The sequence below is a fragment of the Carcharhinus amblyrhynchos genome, chromosome 31 (assembly GCF_965287045.1).
Source record: "Carcharhinus amblyrhynchos chromosome 31, sCarAmb.v2.hapA, whole genome shotgun sequence".
Lineage (NCBI taxonomy): Eukaryota > Metazoa > Chordata > Chondrichthyes > Carcharhiniformes > Carcharhinidae > Carcharhinus > Carcharhinus amblyrhynchos.
Window position 1 is genome coordinate 7,749,240 of NC_137354.1, and position 20,438 is coordinate 7,769,677.

Genomic DNA, 20,438 nt, shown 5'->3' on the forward strand with positions numbered 1-20,438 from the left:
TCCACTCAGACACCTTGTGAGTCTTTCCCCGAGTTAAATCACAACGTGCTTCAAGCAACAGACACAGGTCTTAACTTATGTAATCCATCGTCACATCTCTCAGAAGAGGCTCTTCAGATACAACAAGTTGCTTCAAAGCGCCACACATGTTCCAGAAGCAAGCACAGAAACCATTTTCTGCATAGCAAGATGCCAGAGAAGTCATTCAGCCCATTGTGTCTGCAATGACTCTCTGACAGAGTAACTTACCCAGATATCCTTCCTTCCCCACCTTATTTCTGTGACCCCTCACATTTCCCATGGCTAGTCCATCTACCCGAGACATCTTTGGACACTAAGAGGCAATTTAGCATGGTCAATCCACCTAACCTAGAATCACAGAATCCCTATAGTGCAGGGGGAGGCCATTCAGCCCATTGATTCTGCACTGACCACAATCCCACTCAGAACCTATTCCTGTAATCCCACATATTTACCTTGCTGATCTCCTGACACTAGGGTTAATTTAGCACAGCCAATCAACTTAACTGACACATCTTTGGATTGTGGGAGGAAACTGGAGCACCCGGAGGAAACCCATGTTGACACAGGGAGAATGTGCACACTCCACACAGACCGTCACCCGAGGCTGGAATCGAACCCGGGTCCCTGTCGCTGTGAGGCAGCAGTGATACCACTGTGACGCCCTTAGTGATGGGCTATTTTATCTTTGACATATTAGATTGGTATGTCCCAATACATGACAGCTACCAGGAAATCCCTGCCAATCTTTCACTAGCTCCATGGGATTTTAAACACCGGTCAGTAACAATATTTGCTCTAATCATAGGGCCTGAATATAAGCCTTTGAGCAAAAAGACATATAGAATTCTCTTGTAATGAAAACAGAAAAATGCTGGACAAACTCAGCGGGTCTGGCAGCATCTGTGAAGAGAGAAACAAAGTTAAAGTTTTGAGTTCATGTGACCCTGCTACAGAATTTTCTCATTTTGTGCACATAAAAATATCATTGCTACTCAATCAAATATTTAAAACATGCATTATTAAAACAAACAAAATGGATAGATTGTTAATACGTTTAAGGATGAACTGTCAGGTCATTCTCGTCACCCTACCTGTAACTGCGACAATATAATTCTGCACCCTCTTCTTTTCCTTTGCCCCTATGTACTTTATGAACAGTATGTTTTGCTTAGATAGCACAGGAAAAATGCTTTTCATTGCATCTCAGTACAATGTGACAATAATAAGTCAAATCAAATGTGTCTTCGCAGACAATAGAGGGTTGGCCACTGATTATCAAAGAAGCAGAGTATTGCTGACAAAAGCTTGGCAGTTAACCGTACCCTGGTGCATTCTCACCTCTATCAATCAGAGTCACTTTGCCAATCACTCTCCACTCATGCGGTATAAATTGTTGTTTGCTTTACAATTAGTATTCTGTTGGTATGAGTGCAAGGTGAGAAGGTTATTAAAGAGTTGTGTCGGGGAACCGATTACTGGGGTGCGATTGAAGAGGTATACAAGACTTTGAAACATCTCCTAGAAGCATCTCACACAATGGGTTACTTTGAAGGCCGCGGACATAGGCGCATAGCCTCCAATGAGAAGCTCTGGGAACAGACCTCCACCCTCAGCTAAATAGTCAGCTCCCTGTGGTGGACGGCTAAATGCCCACTGTTGGTAAAATGCCAACCCAGGCTCAGCTAACCCCTCCCCTCCCCCTGGAGTTGGGGTCAACTCCCGCTTTTGATCTCAGCAATGGGAATTCTTCCCTCCTTTTGTGTTTATTTATTAGTGTCACAAGTAGGCTCACATTAACACTGCAATGAAGTTACTGTGAAAATCCCCTAATCGCCACACTCTGGCGCCTGTTCGGGTACCCTAAGGGAGAATTTAGCACGGACAATGCACTTAACCAGCACATCTGTGAACTGTGGGAGAAAAGCAGAGCACCTGGAGGAAACCCACGCAGACACAGGGAGAACGTGCAGTCTCCACACAGACAGTGACCCAAGCCGGGAATCGAACCCAGGTCCCTGGCGCTGCGAGGCAGCAGTGCTACCTGCTGTGCCACCATGCCATGCTGATAAAATTCCAACCACGGCATCAGAACAAGTATTCCGGTGGAGAGTAAATGTCGAATTATTAACAGGGTTTTGTTTGGAAGCGTTCACCTGTGGTTTTTATAGAGAAGGTACAAAGCTCATGAGCAATCTCCTGATGTGTCACTTCTGGATTGATTTTAAAATCTTGATCAATAAATCCAATGAGTAATCTCACTGAAAGTGACTGAAAGTGATTAAGAAGATAGTGTGGTGTAAAGAATCTGATATATATGGATTCCAATGTGTCATGCATTGTCTTAAAAGGCATGTGAAAGTACTAAATGTACACTAGGCAAGTATACATGCACCCAGTATATCAAATTTTCATTTCCTCCTTCAGCATCTATTTAATTGGAGAATGTCAATGAAATAAAGTGAAATTCCTACTTTGATAACGTCTTTCACATTCTCAGGATGTTTAACTAACTAAATCTTTTGAAGTGCAGTCGTAACATAACGTGACACCCAATTTGCACACAGCAAGCTGCGACAGACATTAGGGCCATGATTTTACCACCACGCCTGCCCCAATTCCGAAGAAACCAAAACGGAATTCTCCGCTGGCCTCAGGTGGGATTTTACGAGGCTCGCCTGAGCGAGGTCGTAATATACCGGCCTATGACTGTTTTAATGATGTTGAGGCATTAATGTTGGCAAGGACATTGAAAGAACTTTCCAATTTGTGAATCGTGCCATGGTAGCCTACCTGAGATAGAAGGTACCACTTTGGTTTAACATCTCAGCACCTCTGATAGTGCAGCACTCCCTCAACACCGCACCAAAGTTTCAGCCACGATTATGCTCTCACATTGCTAGGCGGGTCTTGGACCCAGAGCTTTCCAATTCTGAGCCATGCCTAACGCATCAGAATTGAGTTACTGAGATTTGCAAGATGACAGATTTTAGCTCCATTAACACTCAAGAAGCTCAACACCATCCTGGACAAAGGATCCCACCCCATCCAGCTCCAACATCTACTCCCTGCACCATCGACCCAGCCGTGTGAACTATTCACAAGATGCACTGCAGCAACTCACCAAGGCTCCTTCGACAACGCCTTTCAAAACCGCCACCTCTACCACCTAGAAAGACAAGGGCAGCAGATACACAGGGAACGCCACCACCTGCAAGTTCCCCTCCAAGCCACTCACCATCCTGACTGGGAAATATATTGCCGTTCCTTCCCCGTCGCTGGGTCAAATTCCTGGAACTCCCAAACAGTATCTACACCTCAAGGGCTGCAGTGGTTCAAGAAGGCAGCTCAACACCATCTTCTCAAGGACAATTAGGGATGGATAATTGAAACGATGGCCCAGCCAGCAACGCCCACAACCCACGAAAGAATTAAAAAGGTAAATCCGAAAGATGACACATTATCCCTGGTAACAGTATCTAAGGAGTTCTGATGCCTACTTTTCATACAAAATCCCAATTATTGAAGAAATTATTCTTAAAGAACCACTGACAGCTCCTGAATACTGGAGGGGCCATTCAGTTTTCCCCAAGCACTCCAGCCGTGTCCCAATCTCCTTTCCAACACTCACTATCCATCTCAGCAAAACACCATCCCCCAACCCCTTATACCCATAATGGACACAATTCATTCATGAGAATTCCATTCCATTCATTGGAATCATAGAATCTCTACAGTACAGAAGAGGCCATTTGACCCATTGAGTCCACACTGACTCTCTGACAGAGTATCTTATTCAGGCCCTCCTCCTTGTCTTATCCCCGTAACCCCACACATTTCCCAAGGCTAATCCACCTAACCTGTACATTTTTGGACACTAAGGGACAATTTAGTATGGCCAATCCACCTAACCGAAACACCTTTGACTGTGCAAGGAAACTGGAGCATCCGGACCAAACCCATGCAGATATGGGGAGAACGTGCAAACTCCACACAGTCACCCAAGGCCAGAACTGACCCCGGGCCCCTGGCGCTGTGAAGTCACAGTGCTAATCACTGTGCCACTCATTTCTGTATCATTTCCCACACTTCATCAGATCAACTCAGTCATGGGGTGACTCCCCTCTCTTCCCAGCAATGATCTTGTTCAAATACATTCCCCTTCTTAACTCTACTGTCAGAATCATAGAATCCCTACAGTGCAGAAGGGGGCCATTCAGTGCATTGAGCCTGCACCAATAACAATCCCACCTGGGTCCTATCCCCATATCTATCCAGCTACCCTCCCTGATACTAGAGGGCAATTTAGCATGGCTAACCCACCAAACTCGCACATCTTTGTGGGAGGAAACCCATGCAGACACAGGGAGAATGTGCAAACTCCAAACAGACAGTGACCCAAGGCCGGAATTGAACCTGGGTCCCTGGCACCGTGAGGTAGCAATGCTAACCACTCTGCTGCTTTAGAATGTTCGTGATCATTGGCCCTTAAATATTGATAAATAAGACCTTAACACTGGATATAGACACAGGTACAACAAGAGTTAAAAGCCATATTGAGTTATTCTAACTTGGGGTAACACTCAAGGTGATACTTACTGATGACTTCATCTGCCAAAACCTCTTTGCTGGACAGTGAGTGAGAGATATCGGTATGAGAAACAAAGAGAACGTACAGCTGAGTCACAGAAGCATCCGACAAACCTTTCTGCTCACCTCCGCACTGATAAAGCCCCTGGCACATGTCAATAAGTAACGCTTAGCACAGAGGTGGCTGGCTCCACCCATTAACACACCGCAGAGCAATGAACCCGGGTCATCTGCATTTACCAAGCTACCTGCCGACGTGAAGCATCAACAAAGTTGCCGTGGAATAAATGAGCTTGCAGTCTCTTTTCGCTGTCCAGGAGAATCACATTCCGGGAGCGCTATTTGGCCAACGCTCACAGGGGGAGGAGATTGGAATTAGTTCCTGTTTCTCACTGTGAGAAACTGCTTGCTCCTCTCAGCATTACCCGCGCAGTTTCACAGTCGATACAATCAAGTCTATTAATGATTAAACAGCCACAACCTTCCTTCTCTCTCTCAACCAGTAGGTAACCAAGCCAAACACTTGAAGTTTATGAAACTGCACAAATTGTTTGGCAGGTCCATGAGGCACCCGCATCCCACCACCATCCTCTCCACAACAGAGTATTTACTACTGGAGTTGCAAACCAGGGAACTCTGATTTAAAGCAAAACAACCAGTGGTGACCCCAGGGGAATAGAAAGGGTTTTTTTGCGCAGCGAGTGGTTGCGATCTGGAATGCACTGTCTGGGAGGGTGGCCGAGAGCAGGTTACAATGCAAACTGTGAGTGAGCAGCTGAACAGACAGCACTGTAGCGGTGCGGGGCTTCCTGGAAAGAGTGCGGAGGTGGGTGAGGAGAGGGAGTGCGATGAGTCTTTGCAGGGAGCCAACACTGACTCAATGGGCCAAAGGGCCTCCTCCCATGCTGTCTGTAACCGTCCAATGCTTCCAATGAGCAATGTTGCCAACCCTCCGGGATTATCCTGGAGACGCTGGGAATTAAAAATTAATCCCCTGGACAACCCAGGAGAAAAGTCATAAAAGCGTCAAAAAAAAGTGTCCATTTTAATTGTGTTTTTAACACTTTCGTTTATCAACTTAAAGTTTAGGTTTGCGTAAATTAAAGATTTATTTGCGTCACAAGTTGGCTTAGTTGTGGGGCAGCACGGTGCTTTAGCACTGCTGCCTCATGGCGCCAGGGACCCAGGTTCGATTCCAGCCTTAGGTCCACTGTCTGCATGTTCTCCCCATCTCCACATGGGTTTCCTCCGGGTCCTCCGGTTTCCTCCCACGGATGTGCAGGTTAGGTGGATTGGCCATGATAAATTGCTCCTTCGTGTCAGGGGGACTAGGAGGGTAAATATGTGGGGTTACAGGGATAGGGCCTGTGTGAGATTGTTGTCAGTGCAGGCTCAATTGTCCAAATGGCCTCCTTCTGCACTATAGATTCTATGATTCTTCAATGAAGTTACTGTAAAATTCCCCCAGTTGCCACACTCCGGCACCTGTTTGGGTACACTGAGGGAAAATTTAGCATAGCCAATACTCCTAACCAGGGCATCTTTCAAACTGTGGGAGGAAAGCGGAGCACCCGGAGGAAAGCCACACAGACACAGGGAGAACGTGCAAACTCTGCACAGACAGTGACCCAAGCCAGGAATCAAATCCAGGTCCCTGGCGATGTGAAGCAGCAGTGCTAACCACTGTGCCACCATGCTATGGGAATCGAGATTTGGTGGGGCGGGGGAAAGGGATGCATGTTTGGGTTGGATTATTGGAGGGGAGAAGCTAAGTCTCCAGGAATGCATCCTAGCAGAATTGGCAATCCTGAGTTTTTTTTTAAATGTGGGTGTCACTGGCTAGGCCAACATTTGTTGCCTGGCCCTCATTGCCCTTGTGAAAGCGGTGGTGAGGCACCTTCTAGTACTGCTGCAGTCTATGTGGCGTAGGAACATCCACCGTGCTGTTAGGGAGGGAGCTCCGAGATTTTGACCCAGCCACACTGAAGGAATCCAGGCAGTGTGGCAAGGTCCCTGCCTGCCTGGCTAAAGCCACGGTCACAGACTGCCCTTCCCCCCTGGATGGGGGTCCGCAGTAATGACCTGGCTATGGAGGTCACTTCTTAATCTAAAACCTTTGAGTGCCGGAGAAAGAGAGGTGCCTCCCATTCTAACAGCAATGAATGATGGCATCAACAACACAACACCGCTGTTCAAATGTTACTATCTTAACAGATGATGCTCTTGTGTTCAAACATCAGAACCTTTTGAAATATACAGTCAGTCACAATTTAAGACAGGATTTTTACCTCATGCCAAATGTTGATAGACCTTCGGTTAGGTCAGTTCTGCAACATTGCACTCAGGTTTCCTTCTCTAAAGGCAATTAGTGCACTAAATGGTATTTTACGACGATCGTTTCATGACCATCAGTAATTCCAGATATTTCATGGATTCAAATTTCACCATCTGCCGTGGTGGGATTCGAACTCGGGTCCCCAGAGAATTACCCTGGGTCTCCGAATGGATAGCACAGTGACAACACCACTACACCATAGGAGCTTCCTGCTTCATAGGGGCAGTTGAGAGTCAACCACATTGCTGTGGCTCTGGAGTCATATGTAGGCCAGACCAGGTAAGGATGGCAGATTTCCTTCCCTAAAGAACATTAGTGAACCAGATGGGTTTGTGACAATTCAGTAATTTTATGATCATAGTTACTTTTTTAATTTTAGATTTATTTTGGCCAATTGAATTTAAATTCCCCTGCAGCCATTTCAACTTGTCTCTCATTTGAACTCATATGAGTCCAGGCCTGGTGACTACAACTTACTCCGTGCTATGTCCATCATGTTACTCTATCCATACCTGAGGGTCAGTGTAACCAGAGGACACAGAGTTCAGGAAATAAGCAACAAGGCCAGAGGGGGAATGAGAAGATTTTTTAACGTGACAAGTTCTTGGGATCTAGGATGTACTGTTATGGATGGTCGAAGCTGGGTCACTAATGTCCTTTTGGGAAGGAAATCTGCCACCCTTACCTGGTCTGACCTACATGTGACTCCAGAGCCACGGCAATGTGGTTGACTCTCAACTGCCCTCCACAAGGGTAACTATAGATGGACAATAAACGCTGGCCAGCCAGCAATGCCCGTGTCCCACAAACAAATGAAACAAAAAGCAGATTTAATAGGAACTTTCAAAGAGGGATTAGATATTGAGCTGAAGGGGAAAACACTTTCAGAGCTATAGGGAAAGAGAGGGACTAATTTAACGCTCCCCCAAAGAGATGTGACAGACATAAGGTGCCACATCATCTACTGCAGTTTTTTCACTACACAATGACTCCAATCCAGAAAAAAAGATCCTTAATTGGCTGTTGGGGGAACTCTGAGATTGTGAAAGGTGCTATATAAATGCAAGCAAAAACACAAAATGCTGGAAAATCGCAGCGGCCCTGGCAGCACCTGTGGAGAGAGAAACAGAGTTAACGTTTTGAGTCCAATATGATTCTTCGTTGAAACTGAGGCAGAAACATGTCAGGCTGTTGAGAAAGAGGGGAAGGTCAGTGAGTGCAAAAAGTGGGGCAAAGCATGTGAGGGATAGGTTAGAGGGCAGGGAAGATTAAATTACAAAGACAACAAGAGCAAAAAGCAAAGAGAGTGGGAATGGTAATAGTAAAGAAAAAAATGCTTTAGTCCAGAGTATGTGTTAATAGCATAATAAAGGTCAGCACTGTCTGAAAGCAAAATAGCAGAATGTGTCAATAGCAGGATAAAGGTCAGAGCTCTCTGAAAGCTAAGTATGAGAACAAGATACAGATAGGCACTATGGGGAAAATACAAAATAGGATAAAGTTTGTGACCTGAAATTGTTGAACTCTGTATTGAGTCCAGTGGGTTATAAGTACCCAATTGGTAAATGAGGAGCTGTTCTTCCAACTTGTGTTGGACCTGCCTTTCTTTAAACAAAATTGACTGCCACTGAGATCTAATCACTACAAAAGTATCTCACATCAGGTGCATTCCAGTGTACAGTAAAGTCAACACCAGTAGCAATAATGTGCTTTCACACAGCACCTTAAAATAAAGCAGAACAATCCACTGCTCAGAACATGGAAGTTATTCATGAAAATCATTAACATCAAGACATAGAAGGACATTTCAAAACAGTTGACCAAAAGCTTGGTCAAAGAGGTAGATCTTAAGGTGTGTTTTAGCAGAGGACAGAGGCACAGGAGGTTAGGGAGAGAAAGTCACATTCAGAGGCTGGACAGCTGCCAGCATAGTCACCAATGGGAGAGCCATTAAAGTTAGGTTAGTGTTGCCATGCCAATTCTTGAGAGACAAGCAAGACATGTGGCACATTGGCACTGTGATTAGCATGGCAGCACAGTGATTAGCACTTCTGCCTCACAGCTTCAGGGACCTAGGCTCAATTCCAGCCTCAGGCGACTGTGTGGAGTTTGTATGTTCTCCCCATGTCTGCATGGGTTTTCTTCCACACTCCAAAGATGCACAGGTTAGGTGGATCAGCCGTGCTAAATTTTTCCTTAGCGTCCAAAGATGTGCAGGTTAGGTGGATTGGCCATGATAAATTGCACCTTAGGGCCCCATTAGCTATGGGAAATGTGTGGGGTTACAGGGATAGAGTGGGGGTGAGGATCTGGGTAAGATACTCTGTCAGAGAGTCAATGCAGACTCAATGGGGTGAAAAGCCTCCTTCTGCACTGTGGGGATTCTATGATTCTCTGAAGATGTGGGTTCACCCCATTTAGACAGGGAAGGGCAGGTTTACATCTTGTTGCGTCTTGTCCAGCCAGTAGGTTCCCTGACATTATAGCAGGAGAAATCCACTTAATTTTCTGCGGATCAATGATGTTAACATTGTGTGTCAGGTTCTCCAGGTCTAACAATAGATAAATACTCCAACTACCAAATCTTACACCAAACATCAGTAACAAAACCAGCATTCTCATCTCATTTGAAACTGGAGTCCATTCGAATCATAGAATCACTTTGGTGCAGAAGGAGGCCATTCAGCCCATCAAGGCTGCACCGAACCTCTGACAGAGTATCGTACCCTGGCTCTCTTGCCCGCACTGTCACTATGACTGATGGATTTACGTTGGTTAAACCATCCAACCTATGCATCTTGTGACACTAAGGGACAATTCAACATTCCTTCTAGATGGTAGAGGTCATACCCTGTCACAACCGAGGCAATTTCTTTTTACGTTCAATTGTGGGACATGGGTGCCACTGACTGGCCGGCATTTATTGCCCATCCCCAGTTGCCCTTGTTCAGAGGGCAGTTGAGAGTCAATGACTGTGGCTCTGGAGTCACACATAGGCCAGACCAGGTAAGGACGGCAGATTTCCTTCTCTAAAGAACATTAGTGAACGAGATGGGTTTTTCCGACAATGCTTTCATGGTCATCCGTAGATTCTTAATACCAGGTATTTTTAATTGAATTCAAATTCCACCATCTGCTGTGGCGGGATTCAAATCCGGCTCTCCAGAACATTAGCTGAGTTTCTGGATTAATAGTCTAGCAATAATACCACTGGGCCATTGCCCCCCCACTGCATCAGTCACTGGGGCAAATGTAGGCCATTTCAGACACTGGGGCAAATTAACACTGTATCACCCTTGGATCTAATTTTCACTCCGGGGTTATTTTAGGCCAGGCCAGGTTGTGTGGAAGAGTTCCCACCCTCCCCTCGGTAGGCAGCTCACTAGCACCACTCAAGTGCAGTCCAACAAGATCAGACGTCATTTCTGCCCACCAACCAGCTCTTCCTGTCCGCCTGGGGGCATGGTCACCTCAGAGCAACTCTGATACCCGAGGCAATATTTTTCATAGCATTTCATCAGATCACTGAGAAACCTCAGAAAACACTTCCTACACAGTGGACGACAATGAAAGCAAGAAAAGCCAATACCCCTGGGCTACTCCGCACACATTACTGGAGGACTGTTTCTCAACTCAGTAAGAACCTGGAATTCCTTGGAGCTGGTGCTACTGCGTTGAATTATTTCACTAGATGCCAGACTTAAACTCTGTTAATTCGACAGTGTAACATTGGCAGGGGGAACGCCACAAAACTTGCAGGCCTATGTTTTCTTGGTGGTAAAACGAAACCAAGAAGAAGTTAAAATGCTTCTGATCCCCTTAAAAGTTTTACAATTTTTACAGGTGCACCATGGAAAGCATCCTTTCCGGATGTATCACAGCTTGGTGTGGCTCCTGCTCCGACCAAGACCAACTACAAAGGGTTGTGAACGAAGCCAGTCCATCACGCAAACCAGCATCCCATCCACTGACTCCGTCTACACTTCCCACTGCCTCGGAAAAGCAGCCAGTATAATCAAGGACCGCCCACACCCCAGATATACTCTCTCTCACCTTCTCCCATCGGGAAAAAGATACAAAAGTCTGAGATCACATATCTACGACTCTCATCAACTTTTACAGATGCACCATAGAAAGCATTCTTTCTGGTTGTATCACAGCTTGCTATCGCTCTTGCTCTGCCCAAGACCGCAAGGAACTAAAAAAATGTTGTGAATGTAGCCCAATCCATCACGCAAACCATCCTCCCATCCATTGACTCTGTCTACAGTTCCAGCTGCCTTGGCAAAGCAACCAGCATAATTAAGGACCCCACACACCCTGGACATTCTCTCTTCCACCTTCTTCCTTCAGTAAAAAGATGCAGAAGTCTGAGGTCACGTACCAAGCGACTCAAGAACAGCTTCTTCCCTGCTGCTGTCAGACTTTTGAATGGACCTATCTTGCATTAAGTTGATCTTTCTCTACACCCTAGCTATGACTGCAACACTACATTCTGCACCCTCTCCTTTCCTTCTCTATGAACGGTATGCTTTGGCTATATAGCACACAAAACAATACCTTTCACTGCATGTTAATACACGTGACAGTAATAAATCAAATCAAAATTAAATCAAATCAAATCAACAAATTCAAGAACAGCTTCTTCCCTGCTGCCATCAGACTTTTCAATAGACCTAGCACATATTAAGCTGATCTTTCTCTTCACCCTATCTGTAACTGAAAGGTAGATCCTGAACCCTCTCCTTTCCTTTGTACTCTATGAACAGTACATTTTGTCTCGTGTACAAGAAACAATACTTTTCCCTGTATCCCAAATACACGGGACAATAACAAATCAAATCAAGGTGTCTGTTCCTCTCAGAAATCCAGCAGATATGATCACTCAAGCTTTGAGAAACACTCAATGTTATCTGCACCAGAAAAATAACCAAATCTCCATTAGGTCTTACCATGAGCTTGCACCCAGGGCCATATGAGACCATATCAGACAACAGCGTGTCTGGAGGTGATCACCACTGGGTCAGATTTTGATGTCTCCCGTTAAAGATGGACATAAGGAGTGGTATCTTCTTTCAGAGATTCATTAATCTTCGGAAATTGTTAGGATTGAGAGCAGTGGTGAGTCACTAATCCAAGGCTGAGTTAGATAGATTTTGGATTGACTGAGGAGTTAATGTTTCTGGGGGACAGGCAGGAAAGTGGAGTTAAGGCCAGTGTCAGATCAGCCATGATCTGATTGAGTGGCAGAGCAGGAGCAAGGGGCCAAATGGCCAACTGCTCCTGCTCCTTATGGGACTCAACTGGCGTCCAAGTCACGATTTGTTTCTTTACATGATGAGTTGTCACAAGGTGAGGCTGAGTGTGGCTTCGAAGGTTAACTGAGGAGTCGCAAGTTAAGCACTCAGTCCTGACTACGCACTTGCTCAAGATGGTTCTTCAGGGGGTAGAATCCTACCTCCCATCACCTTATGGATGGGGTCCAGGCCAGTCTACAGGGACAGCTGCACCTGCTTCACTGCAGTCTGGACACCTGACCTCAATCCACACTTCAAGACCAACTCCTTGGTCGTTTTATTTGTGCAGTGTTCCCGGAAGAATTGCCAAGTCTCTCTCCCTCACTGTTGATTCTCCCGTCATTCTTGCGTCAGCGGGCTTCGAGTACAGTTCTCACCTGGCATCACACCTGCTGCCTCCTCTCCCCTCTCTCGCAACGGACCAGCAACATCTGAAAGTAAGGAACAGGTATGGGTGAGTGCAGAACGGGGAGCGTGCTGAGTGATTTACCCAGCAGAAAATGTCAACCACAATTAGGTCACTGCAGCTTAAGGCTGTCATTGAGTCAATGACGAGATGCAGGTTAGGATGGAGACAGCAAAGTCATGCTGAAATGTATATGGTACATGAATTTTTACAGACAATGTAGCATGCATATGATGGATGACAAAGTAATTCAATCCCTTACCCAACCCCGGCACCTCCTCCTGATGGTTGTCTGATGCATCGGTGGTCCCACCTCAGTTCTCTTTGTCTATTCCCTCACAGCTGGGCAACACCGAGGTCTTCTCCTCGGGTCCATGCCCTCGACATGTGCCAACCTTTTCCTCCGAGGGCCCTCCTTACCCCCAAGTCCATGCTTGGCATCCCCTTCTGTCGCCACTCTGGACACCAGCACACAGTTCTCCAATCGTGGTATCTTATCGTTAACTCCATTTTAGTGGGAGGGCGGGGGGAATGGTGGGGGAAGTGGATGGGTGGATGGCGTGGGAGGGGCAGATGGACAAAAGGATGGCACCTGTACCCGCAAATGTTCCCTCCACAGCTGGCTCAAACTTGGGATCTTCAAACTTTCCAGTGTGGGGAACGGTCTGCAAATATTGACACGTTCCCAAGATCCTCTGCAAATACTGACACATTCCCAAGATCCTCTGCAAATATTGACATATTCCCAAGATCCTCTGCAAATATTGACACATTCCCAAGATCCTCTGCAAATATTGACATATTCCCAAGATCCTCTGCAAATATTGACACATTCCCAAGATCCTCTGCAAATATTGACATATTCCCAAGATCCTCTGCAAATATTGACACATTCCCAAGATCCTCTGCAAATATTGGCACACCCCCATGGTCCTCTGTAAATGTTGACACATTCCTGGGAATTCCTTTCCATGTATAGACCTACACTCAAGGGCTGCGTTTAAATATTCACATGCCCATGGTGACCCCTGATCCCAGTGTCTGAAAGAAAGTGTCAACCATTCAAAAGAAAAACAATGCCATTATTTCAGTAAACCTAGATCTTTGTTTCAAAAGTTCAAAGGGCTTCCCTGTCTCATTCCATCATTTGTGCAGAAAGCATTTCCTGATGGACTGTACACATCCCCACCAGATAACACGGACCCAACCCTCTGAGTGACATTTTGCAAACAATGGCTGAGACGCCATTGTCTTAGTATTCTTGATGCATGATGGATCTACCAACACTGACAACAGCCGGGGCCCTGAATGACATGAAATACTCCCCCCTCCCAATCCATCAAACCTCCAATAAACAGCTGTACATCTGGAATCATCCAGCACAGGAGGAGGCCATTCAGCCCATTACATTCTGTACTAGAGCCCTCAAATGAGCAGTCCCAAGTGCCAGCAAAATTGCATGAGGAGTTCTCCAAACTCTCCTGCTATAATCTTGACACAGACCACAGGAAAAGAAGCCTTAAGGGCATCTTTACCCAAAGTTACAGCAGATGATTAGGAGAAACCTTTGCAAGAATTTCATCCATAATTGTTTTAGGATTATTAATGTTTGACATGTGTGCAGAGTTCTTTACAGACACCAGTGTAGGCCAGTTGGTCTGTTACTGTCAACTCAATAGAAGACAATATAATTTCATCAGGAAGGAATATGAGATTACACAGCCAGGGGTTTTGCAAATGTACAAGTATGACTATGGAAAAACATACCATAATTGAGAAATCTAAACCATGGTAATGATGAACAATATGGTAACAACATGAATCCAATTAAACAGCAAGCAAGTGGTTGGTATGGTGGCACAGTGGTTAGCCCTGCTGCCTCACAGTGCCAGGGATCCAGGTTCGATTCCTGGCTTGGGTCACTGTTCTCTCTGTGTCTGTGCGGTTTTCCTCCGGGTGCTCTGGTTTCCTCCCACAATCCAAAAGACTAGATGCATTAGCCATGCTAACTTTTCCCTCAGTGTACCCAAACAGGAGTGTAGCGACGAGGGGATTTTCACAGTAACTTCATTGCAGTGTTAATGTAAACCTACTTGTGGCGCTAATAGGAAAGTGACATTGCTACAGGACCCAAGGCAGGTCTCTGAATCATCATAAAGTCTTTGTCAGTAAATTATTTCTCAAAAGAATGTTAAGGCATTGATTTCATTTTTCTATACATGGTAAGATCCCAGAAAGAGTGAATCCCAAATTAATCCATTTCCTGACAATGGTTGATCCAGCAATTTGAGATCATTCTTAAGCTGTTCTTTAAGTACCTCCTCAAGAATTTAAGACTTGGGCCCACATCGCACCTAACGCACTTCTAACCAGCCAACACCGGTGAGTCAGCATTAGAACATGAGAATTAGAAGCAGTGATCAGCCATTCGGCCCGTCGAGCTAGTTCTACCATTTGGTAAGATCGTGGTTGATCTGACAGTGGCCTCGCTTCCACTTTCCTGGGCACTGCCCTCCCATGACCTTTGACTCTACTGACAATCAAAATTCTAAATCCGCTATAAAAATATTCAATGGCCCAACCAACCTGCTCAGCCTTTCCTCTTAAGATAACCCCGTCATCCCAGGAATCAGCCAAGTGAGTTGGTACTCTACTTTCTCAGCAGGCTAAGGAAATTTGGCATGTTGGCTACAACTGTCACCGATGCACCATAGAAAGCATTCTCTCCGGTTGTATCACAGTTTGGTATGGGTTCCTGCTCTGCCCAAGACCACAAGAAACTACAAAGGGTTGTGAATGTAGCCCAATCTATTACGCAAAACAACCTCCCATCCATTGACTCGATTTATAGTTCCCACTGCCTCAGAAAAGTAGCCGGCATAATTAAGGACCGCACGCACCCCGGACATTCTCTATTCCACCTTCTTCCGTCGGGAAAAAGATACAAAAGTCTGAGGTCACGTACCAACCAACTCAAAAACAGCTTCTTCCCTGCTGCTGTCAGACTTTCGAATGGACCTACCTTGCATTAAGTTGATCTTTCTCTACGCCCTAGGTATGACTGTAACACTACATTCTGCACTGTTTCCTTTCCTGCTCTATGAACAGTATGCTTTGTCTGTATAGCACGCAAGAAACAATACTTTTCACTGTATACCAATATATGTGGCAATAGTAAATCAAATCAAATACTCAGATGGTTCACTGAGGGTCCCAACTGTGGATTACAGTGAGGTGATGGCCTAGTGGTATTAGTGCTAGACTATTAATCCAGTAAACCCAGCTAACATTCTGGGGCCCCAGGTTCGAATCCTACCATGGTGGAATTTGAATTCATTTTTTTATTGAAGAATCCACATTGTCAATTGTCAGAAAATCCCATCTGGTTCACTAATGTCCTTGAGGGAAGGAAATCTGCTGTCCTTACCTGGCCTGGCCTACATGTGATTCCAGAGCCACAGCAATGTGGGTGATTCTCAACTGCCCTCGGTCAACTAGAGATGGGCAATAAATGCTGGCCAGCCAGCAACATCTGTGTCCCACGAATGAATTAAATAAAATGACAAGGGGTGAGGGTGCTGCCCACTGATACATGGGGCATGGGAGGGGCAGTGGATAAGTGGAAGGCTTATTTCAAAAGGGTTGATGGAATGGGAGAACGCACCTGCATGCATGTCTGCGGAGCTTGAAAGAGTTAACAAATAGCAAGAGAGAGGGAAAAAAAAAAGTTCCATTGATACTCACAGCTCTGCCGTGTGCTGTGAGGGCCCAGAACCCCCCCGAAGCTGCAGGCAGCACAGGCTCCCGACTGCATCACCCAGCACCTCAGCAGCTGCAGATCCCATGGCTGCTCTCTCCAGCTTCCCACCCCCCCCCACCCACCCATCCACAGGCCCAAGCCCCCTCCCCCCTCCGCCCCCCCCAACTACCCAGCCACCCACACAGCCCTCTGGATTGCTGAATCAAAGCTGCCTGGGGAGACGGACACCTTCCCTCTTCTCCTTCAGTCCTGCCTGGATCCTGGTGAGAGCGGCTCAGTGGTGTGGAGGGCTGGAGGCACGGGTTTCGCTGAGAAATCTCATGCCAGTTAAGGCTGGGTGACCTTGACTTGACTTAAGGCGGAAAAACATAAACGAGGAGGGGGGGGGGGGGGTGGAGGTGGGGGGTGGTGGGTGACTAGCCACTTACACCCAGGCAGGCATCTTCTCATCAGCTTCAGGCTCCCTCGGCATCCCGCGCAGTTTAGAACTCAGATAGATAGGCAGTCTCTTTCTCTCCTCCATATCTCCTTTTAGTTGTGTTTGTTCTCTCTCTCATATCATCAGCCTCTCTTTCAGCCTGTGCTGCAGCTACTTCCAGTCTGCTTCTCATGTCGTTACACACCGTCCTCATATTGCAGTGTGCTCCTGTAGACCAAGCAGTAAGGTTCACTTCTCCCTTCCCTCAATCGGAACTCCCCCCCCCCCTCACCCTCCCCCTTCAGCCTGTCAATCTGGGACAATTCAGGCTCTGTCCATCCCTTCTATTGTCCTCCCACATCTGTTCCTTTCCTTCTTTTTTAACCACACCTTGCCTCTCCTGTCAAACATTTTCTTGCCAAACTTTTTCCTGGGGGGGGTGCTATTTGCGCTTTGCTGGATTGTCAACTAATCATCCGGCCTGTCAACGAACGAGTCCCCCTCAGTTCCTCGTCCCCTGTCCTGTATCTCTCTCCCTTCACTACACTGAAAAACAGACCATATAAATCTCTCTCTCTCCCCTCCCCCTCACTATTATTACCTTCCCCAGCAATCATTCATCGGTAACACTTCTTACATGACCCTGACAGGGGATGCAGGACTTGGGAGCAAACGCAAGCGGTAATAATGTTGTCCGATTTCAAGAAGAAATTAGATATAGCTCTTGGGGCTGAAGGGATCAAGGGATAAGGGGGCAGGGGGGAAGGGGGGATCAGGATATTGAATTCGATGATTGGCCATGATCAAAATGAATGGCGGAGCAGGCTGGAAGGGCCGAATGGCCTGCTCCTGCCTCAAGTTTCTGTAGACTTACCTCAGCAGTCGGGGCTTAAACAGGGCCGCTGGGTTTTTGAAGTCCACACTTTCCTCTCGACCTAACCCCACCTACCCCTTCCCACCACTGCCTCACAGTGCCAGGGACTCAGGTTCGATTCCCGACTTGGGTCGCTGTGTGAAGTCTGCATGTTCTCCCCATGTCTGCGTGGGTTTCCTTTGGGTGTTCCGGTTTCCTCCCACAGTCCGAAAGACGTGCTGGTTAGGTGCATTAGCCGTGTTAAATTCTCCCTCAATATACCCGAATAGACGCTGGAGTGTGGCGACTAGGGGATTTTCACAGTAACTTCATTGCAATGTTAATGTAAGTCTACTCGTGACACTAGTAAATAAACTTTAAGCTGAATAATGCAGTCATTATATCTAGTAGGTGGCCACTCAGCCCAGCAAGTCTAAGCGGTTCTTTAATAGAATCAAGATAGTCCCACTTTCCTGCACTTTCCCCAGATCCCAGTACTCTGTTTCCTTTAAGTACTGTGATTCCCATTTAAAGGATATGATTGAATCTGGATCTTCCCGCCATCTCATGGTCTATGGTTCAATTGTTCTGTGTTTGATTGTGTGAGCCACCTAGGCACTATCTCCATCATCCTGCATATTTACCCTGCTAATCCCCCAATATTTGCTGCAGCCTGCTGTGCTCAATTGGTTGAGCCTGGGTGTTGACTCAGAGTAAAGTAAATAGCCTCACAGAAGCTACTGAGGCGAAGGATGGAGTAATGCTTTGAAAGAAACAAAAATCTAACATATAGAATATACAACACACTGCCGATATCCAGATGGGAGTTGACCTGGAATCTGGGGGTTCACATTCTCCAAATTGCTGCTCAAAAGGGAAACAGGGGAGCACAAACCCATGAGATAACATTACACAGAAAGGCTGGCTTCACTCTACAAAGCTCGTATTATGGTCAATCATAGAATCCCTACAGTGCAGAAGGAGGCCATTCATCACATCAAACCTGCACCAACAATAATCCCACCTAGGCACTATCTCCGTCACCCTGCATAATTACGCTGCTAATCCCCCGACACTAAGGTCCAATTTAGCATGGCCAATTAACCCAACCCGCACATCTTTGGGCTGTGGGAAGAAACCAGAGCACCCAGAGGGAACCCACATAGACATGGGGAGAACGTGCTAACTGCACACAGACGGTCAGCCGAGGCTGGAATTGAACCCAGGTCCCCGGCATTGTGAGGCAGCAGTGCTAACCACTGTGCCACCTTGCAACTTAAATGGAGTTTGAGTGCTGAATGCTTCGGTGGCCGCACCTTCAGCTGTCAAGACCTTATATTCCAGGATTCCCTCCCTAAACATCTCTGCCTCCCCACCTCCCTCCTCCTTTAAAACTCTCCTTAAAAGTTCCCTTGTCACCAGTGCTAATGTTTCCAAATTGTGTTTGATAACAAAGAGGAGAGGCAGTGGCGTTGTCACTGGACTAGTAATCCAGAAACCCAGCATCACAGGTTCAAATCCCCCCATGACAGATGATGAAATGTATACCTAATAGAAATCTGGATTTAAAAGTCTAATGATGACCACAAAACTATTGCCAATTGTCATAGAAACCCATCTGGTTCATTAATGTCCTGTAGGGAAGGAAATCTGATGTCCTTACCTCGTATGACCAGCATGGACTCCAGAGCCACAGCCATGTGGTTGACTCCGTTGGGAAAAAGATAGAAAAGTCTGAGATCCCGTACCAACTGACTCAAGAACAGCTTCTTCCCTGCTACCATCAGACTTTTGAATGGGCCTACCTCACTGTTGCTCTTTCTCTACACCCTAGCTATGATTGTAACACTACATTCTGCACTCCCTTCCTTCTCAATGAACGATCTTAACAGTGCGCAAGACACAATACTTTTCACTGTACATCAATACACATGACAATAATAAATCAAATCAAAATCTTAAATGCCCTCCAAGGGCAACAAGGGCTGGGCAATAAATGCTGGCCAGCCAGCAATACCCATATCGCATGAACAAATTTGAAAAAAGACAACTGCCCTGACAAGTGAGGCAGACATGTTTAAAGTTTATTTGTTAGTGTCACAAGTAGGCTTACATTAACACTGCAATGAAGCTACAGTGAAAAATCCCCTAGTCGCCACACTCCGGCACCTGTTCGGGTACATTGAGGGAGAATTTAGCATGGCCAATGCACCTAAACAGCACATCTTTCAAACCAGAGCACCCAGAGGAAACCAGAGCACCCAGAGGAAACCCATGCAGTCACAGGGAGAACATACAGTCTCCACACAGACCCAAGATAGGAATCGAACCCAGGTCCCTGGCGCTGTGAGGCAGCAGTGCTGACCACTGTGCCACCATTTTGCCCAACACATGACTGATGAGCATTGCAATTATTCAAAAATTTTGAACAAATTCAGGGAATGCACAATGATTGGTTTAATCACTGCAGGAAGTAAAGAGGTATCATCACCCCAGGGCATTGTGGGAGGTAATCTCCACCATTCACTTCACATGTAAATCTACAACCAATCATCGTGGCTTAGGCCCTCTGCATCACTCTAACACTTCCTTGGTGACTGAGTCAGAGATTTTACTATTGATGAGGAAGACTTTCTGGCTGCCCTCTATACTGTAAATCCATTTCCTGCTTTCTCCATTTTCCAACTGACCACATATAATATTTAACTTATTGGTTTCTGATGCAGTGAAGCCAGGCTCCACTGTAGAAGGGCTTCAA

The 20,438-nt window shown here is 46.2% G+C and overlaps 1 protein-coding gene across 8 annotated transcripts in view; it reads right to left on the reverse strand.

Annotated features, from left to right (window-relative positions):
• LOC145360525 (PH and SEC7 domain-containing protein 1-like) overlaps positions 1 to 20,438 on the reverse strand; it is a 184,143-nt gene that overhangs the window by 73,135 nt on the left and 90,570 nt on the right. For 6 of the 8 annotated variants that reach the window (XM_080215789.1, XM_080215782.1, XM_080215785.1 and 3 more), the window contains one exon: positions 12,621 to 12,674. The exons of 1 other annotated variant lie outside the window; for it this stretch is intronic. In XM_080215789.1, coding sequence (XP_080071915.1) covers positions 12,621 to 12,674 — 54 coding nt within the window. Of the gene's footprint in view, positions 1 to 12,620; positions 12,675 to 12,911; positions 13,096 to 20,438 lie in introns of those variants that run through there. One more of the 8 variants, XM_080215790.1, reaches the window with a different exon arrangement.